This window comes from Plasmopara halstedii (assembly GCF_900000015.1).
Source record: "Plasmopara halstedii genome assembly, contig: Scaffold_1787, whole genome shotgun sequence".
In the NCBI taxonomy this organism is placed as follows: domain Eukaryota; phylum Oomycota; class Peronosporomycetes; order Peronosporales; family Peronosporaceae; genus Plasmopara; species Plasmopara halstedii.
This window is the reverse complement of record NW_020188696.1, coordinates 77,532-83,033: the sequence shown is the minus strand read 5'-3', so window position 1 is coordinate 83,033 and position 5,502 is coordinate 77,532. Positions and strand designations below refer to the sequence as shown.

At 41.6% G+C, this 5,502-nt stretch overlaps 3 protein-coding genes across 3 annotated transcripts; 2 read left to right on the top strand and 1 right to left on the bottom strand.

Moving 5' to 3' along the window:
* Positions 1-18: 18 nt before the first annotated feature.
* PHALS_02159 (dimeric dihydrodiol) lies at positions 19-1,062 on the top strand (the record flags this gene model as incomplete). The annotated part of the gene is made up of 1 exon (XM_024716681.1): positions 19-1,062. The coding sequence occupies one exon, from the start codon at positions 19-21 to the stop codon at positions 1,060-1,062; it is 1,044 nt and encodes a 347-aa protein (XP_024582255.1).
* Positions 1,063-1,255: 193 nt separating this feature from the next.
* PHALS_02158 (methylenetetrahydrofolate dehydrogenase) lies at positions 1,256-2,206 on the top strand (the record flags this gene model as incomplete). Its single annotated transcript, XM_024716680.1, has 1 exon — positions 1,256-2,206. One exon carries the CDS (start codon positions 1,256-1,258, stop codon positions 2,204-2,206), a length of 951 nt encoding a protein of 316 aa, XP_024582254.1.
* Positions 2,207-2,286: 80 nt separating this feature from the next.
* Positions 2,287-3,522, bottom strand: PHALS_02157 (uncharacterized protein; the record flags this gene model as incomplete). Its single annotated transcript, XM_024716678.1, has 1 exon — positions 2,287-3,522. One exon carries the CDS (start codon positions 3,520-3,522, stop codon positions 2,287-2,289), a length of 1,236 nt encoding a protein of 411 aa, XP_024582253.1.
* Positions 3,523-5,502: the final 1,980 nt, after the last annotated feature.

Below are 5,502 nucleotides of genomic sequence, written 5' to 3'. Positions count from 1 at the left end.
ATATCCGCTAATCCCACCATGTCACATTCATCATCCCCCCGCTGGGGCATCATCGGTTGTGGCCGCATTTCATGGGATTTTGTAAGCTCCATCAAGTCGTTAAACAATGTCGTTGTGCAAGCCTGCGCTGCTCGCTCTCTGGCCGATGCCCAGACTTTTGCCAATAACTTCGGTATCACTCAAGCCTACGATTCATACGAGGCACTTGTGTCCGATGCCAACGTCGACGTCGTGTACATTGGTACACTTCACCCATGGCATTATGAGCACACAGTATTGGCTTTAAATCACGGCAAACATGTGCTAGTTGAGAAGCCTATGGCTATGAATGCTATCCAAGCATCAGCTGCCATTGCACTTGCTCGCGAGAAGAAACTTTTCCTTCTAGAAGGAATGTGGACTCGTTTTTTTCCTGCAATTCGCTATGTACGCCAATTATTGAATAACAAAGAAATTGGAGATGTGCATCACGTGCATGCAGCTTTTGGTGTGCCTTTTGGCAAAGATAATGCTCGAATTTGGCACAATGAACTTGGCGGTGGAGGTCTCTTGGATATTGGTATTTATCCATTGGCATTTGCTACTATGGTGTTTGGTACGAAACCTGAGAAAATTACATCGGCTGGGAAGCGAAATGATGGAGGAGTCGACATTTACAGCACAGTGACACTTGAGTATAGTGACTCTCGTTTTGCTACTATTGAATACACAATGTTGGCTAAATTGGATGAGTCAGTGACAATAACGGGAAGTAAAGGACGCATTTGTCTACCAGCTGCTGCACACACGGCTACGGAGGTACAAATGATCAAGTATTTTGAAGACGGTACACAGAAGGAAACCAAGTCACTCTTTCCATGGCCAATGCCTGCTGCTGGAGTTACGTTTATACATTTAGGCTCAGAAGGTCTTCGTTATGAAGCGGAAGCTGTTATTCATGCAATTCAGAAGAAGGAATTAGAGAGCAACGAATACTCACTGGACGAATCGCTTGGGATCATGACCATCATGGACAAAATTCGCAAGGATTTAGGTGTCGTTTACCCTGCTGACACTCAGTAATGTTGCTCTTCATTCCTGCAGTCTCTTACTGTGAAATGGCTTTCAACGTCTCTAAAAGATAATGAACTCATTAAATCTTGGTTGTACATTATTGTCAATAATTATTGATGCAATATAATAATTCTTAATAAGAGGTATTTTCAAATGTAATTATTGTTGGTTGGTCTCAAACACACGAATATACAACCTCAGCATGACAGATACTGGTGTCAAGATAGATGCTTCGACTATCGCCGATCCTTTTAGCTTGGCCGTACGTCAATATATTGATCATGAAATGAATGGTGTGGGTCCAAAGCTTGTAGGTTTGCTTGCACATGGTGACCCAGCTGCGAAAAAGTATGCCGAATGGACTGGTAAAGCTTGTGCACGTGATGGAATTCGGTACGAGCTACGTGAAGTTCCCAAAGATGAACTTCTTGAAGCTCTGGATCAAGCAAATCATGATCCAGATGTGCATGGTATTCTTGTCTACTATCCATGCTTTGGTACCTTTCCAAGCTTCTTTGGTGGTACCATGGACGATTTCTTACGGGATAGTATAAGTATCAAGAAAGACGTGGAAGGTTTGTGTCAATACTATCGCGGAAATCTATATCGCAATATTCGCTTTATAGATGACGAAAAGACACAAAAATGTGTCTTGCCTTGTACTCCACTTGCTATCGTCAAGATCCTCGAACATCTTGGCATTTATGACAAGTCAAAGCCGGATGGAAATCATTTGGCTGATATCAAGATTACTATTATAAATCGTAGTGATATTGTTGGTCGTCCATTGGCTGCAATGCTTGCGAATGATGGTGCTGACGTCTATAGTGCCGACATTGATTCACTTTATCTCTTTCGTCGTGGTAAACTCATTCCAAGTGATGAAACTCAAGAGACAGCATGCAAGAAATCGCGTGTTATTATTACTGGTGTACCGGTCAAAAGCTATAAGCTACCACTCAACTGGGTAAGTGAAAATACTGTGATCATTAACGTTGCTTCGTTTAAAAATGTAGATGAAGCAGAGTTGTTGAAAATCAAGGGTGTACAATATGTGCCACTTGTTGGAAAAGTCACGGTTGCTATGCTTGAACGCAATCTCTTGCGTCTATACGAGAATTTTCATTGGAAACCAAAGAAAGTCTGGCAATAAACGTTTAACGAGAGACAATTTCTTTGACTCGCGTTAATATGCAATATATTTTTTTAACGAAACAATTGATTGTAGACACTTTAATCACTGTCAATGATCTTTACGTGAATAGCACTCGATACCAGAACGTTCTTTTGATCGTCAAAAGCTCGTACTTCCAGCTTGTGTAGCCCCACACTTAATCCACGCAGCAGCATATTACCATCATTGATGTAACTTTTTTTCAAGTGAATATTATCATCAATCATTATTGCCATGTGTTGAATATTTACTGCAGTGTACTCGAGTACAATAGATTCATGGTGTTTAAAAGTCGCACCGTCCGATGGCGACGTCAGCTTGAGATATATTTCTTCATGAGAAACTAAAAATGGCTGCTTAACGTAAACATCCTGTGTATATGTCTTTAGTTCTTCCATCAAACCAGGAATTGGAACGTCAACTTGTAAATGAAGCTCAAAGACTCTGTTTGATGTCGTGAGATTGTTGTCTGGAATAAATTTTCGAATAGGAATAGGAAAGCGCACTGAACGATTTAAAACGATTGCACCACTATCTTCGTCTTGAAGAGCCAAAAATTCGAGTTCGTTCTTAATCAACTTGTCATTTAAATACAAGCGGTAGCGAAATACCTCAGCTCCGTACAGATATAACGCTTCGGTTGGAAAATTTACAAGTTTCCACTCAAATAAAACACCTTGTGGATTCATGTGTGAGTTATCAATTGGACTCACGATGATTACAGAAACATTGGAGGTATCGTACGCTGTAAATAACATCTTGTAATCTGGCAATGGTACCACTAATGGAGAAACATAACTGTAGATACACGCAAGAATATATGCGACCAACACAACGACAACGCATCCAACAGTGAAACAGTCTTTCACCATCGAATAATTCTCGTTCTTTTGATTAAAACAACTCGATTGAGCACAATCGTCTTCATGTTCAGCTTCAGCAGCGCAATTATCATGAACTTTTACACTGCCATTTGAAGTTGTTTTTATCTTGTAATTCTTTTTATCGTGCTGTGATACTTGTTTCTTATCAGTTACTGCAGATTGAGAAATCTTTGTGACAATTGAGTTCGTGGCTTGTGTTTGAGGATTTTCAAATTTTCTTGAAACGATGTCGTTCCAGTTGTTAATGGAGACAGTTTTTGATTCATGTTCTTGTGTTTGTAGGTCGTTGAGATGATTGAAATTATCTGAAGTAGCTTTTTCTGCATCCTTTACATGCAACGATGACGTTGAGCCTAACAGAAAGGCTAACACTGCATCGCATTCGTCCACTTTCTTAGTGCTGATAGCCATTAGTATCTTTAGATCTATAAATTGATGCAGGATTAAATTTCTTAAACTTTAACAATAAATATCATTTTTGCTGAAACGAAGTGTACTACGTGAAGTCGGGCAAGAATTGATGATAGATATGAGCGACAGCTAAATGATGCTGTAGACAGTAACTCAGCTACTCGCACATGAAGAATCAAAGGCAGCATGTGTCATTTTTCGTGGAGTGCAATGGGATTACAGTGCACTTTGCATGGAGGAAGCTCTAACTATAGAAAATCGTGTTCACCAGCGCTCAGAAGCTGGGTTCGTGTGCTTCTACCGTAAGCAGACCCTAGAGTCTTTACTGCAACTAGATGTCTAATCAGCTCTACTATACAAGAGTATATACATGGTAAAATGCTAACACTTGATACATTTATTGACGATCGCTCATGAATAAGAATCGTTATTCTTTCTGACATGTGGCTAACAGCCCAGCTGTACCACGGCCCTTTCATTTGGAGGGTCCAGTATCTTCATGAGACACCGATATAACTAAACTTATGGATTTCACAGGTGCAATATAAATTTCGCACAATTTTACCAAATATGCAAATGAACAAGCATACGAGATCGCAGTATTCTTCCGTTATCCCCCAATCATGGTGTAGTCATACTTGGGCTCACTAATTTTGTCTTTCTATGACACCGCAAAGAAGCGATTGCTTCACGAGCAGCCACTGCGCTCGGAATTTAACTCTATTTTCTGTCGTTTCCAACCTGCTTCGCAGAGCACTTTTTCACCAGGTGTTCTCTCCCGCGCAAAAACCAAGGGGCTAGAGTAATCTCAGATAAAGTGCGGTCCTCAACACCGAAGTGCTTAAAAAAATTGCTTAACCCACGCATCATCACTCCCCGGCAGTATCGCCTGCACTTAGAGCGGCGGCGCGTGGAGAAACCCTTTCCCTCCATCTCGTATTCAAATTTAGAGCTTGTAGCTGGTCAAAGTGTCATTGAGCATAAACGTCGTTATGCGCAACGGGTAAGGGATACAACTCGATTTATTTGAATCGCGAAAGAGAAGTCCATTTGAAGTGTCGTCTAATGTTTGAATGTTGAGTTACGAAGCATGACGCGGACGTCACGGTAGCAGACTCATTACAGGCGTTCAGTATCAAACTATAACAGCTACCAACCAGAGGACGTCTATATACGCGGTCGGTCACCGACTAAAGCGTGTGGTGGCGAACGACTTCGCCTCTTCTCCTTAAAAGATTAAGCCGAAGACGTTAATCCAAGAAATTTTACTGGAATGGAGAATTGAACTTCCACGAGTTATTTCATCAATCATTTCTTGTCCTTTGCCAGGTACCTATTAGTGCCCTTGTGTACCCATCGGCGCACCGAATTTGCGCGTAAAAGTTTGCCGCACCTTTCTTATAAAACAGTGCCGATGAAGGTCATCCTTCCCGCGGCTGGCTATCGTGAGCTCTTTTGATTGTGGTGATATCACTTCTCGGTCCAAGAGTCTCGGTGTGGGTTCGAATTGAGGTGAGCCAGATCTTGTATTTCTTCTCGGAGCTTTGCCACCTCATGATCAGGCTTAAAGTCCCCCCCGCGCTATTCAGAACCGCGCCGCTGCCTTAGAGCAGAGGAATGTTCAATTTCAAGGGAAGATGAGGACTCTTCTCCGTTTGCAACGATGTTTAACAAATCCGATTGGCTAGTTAGATTGGGATCGTGGTGTGGCTTTGGGTAGTTCATACAGAGGTTCTGGTATGTTTTTTTAATATGAATTGGAAGTCAAAAGTAATTTGTTCTGCGTGAAGACCATGGACTCTCTGACATAGCGCGATCGCTCCTGAGTTTCATATACTACAAACACTGCATGTGTAGGTAGGCTAGTTGCATTGAATAAAGCATTTTCCCATAGCACAATCATGTGTGTTCCGCCTGTCTTCTGTATTGAAGTCACACGATCTATGTGAAGTTAACAACAGAGCTTTGCAAAAGCTGGAG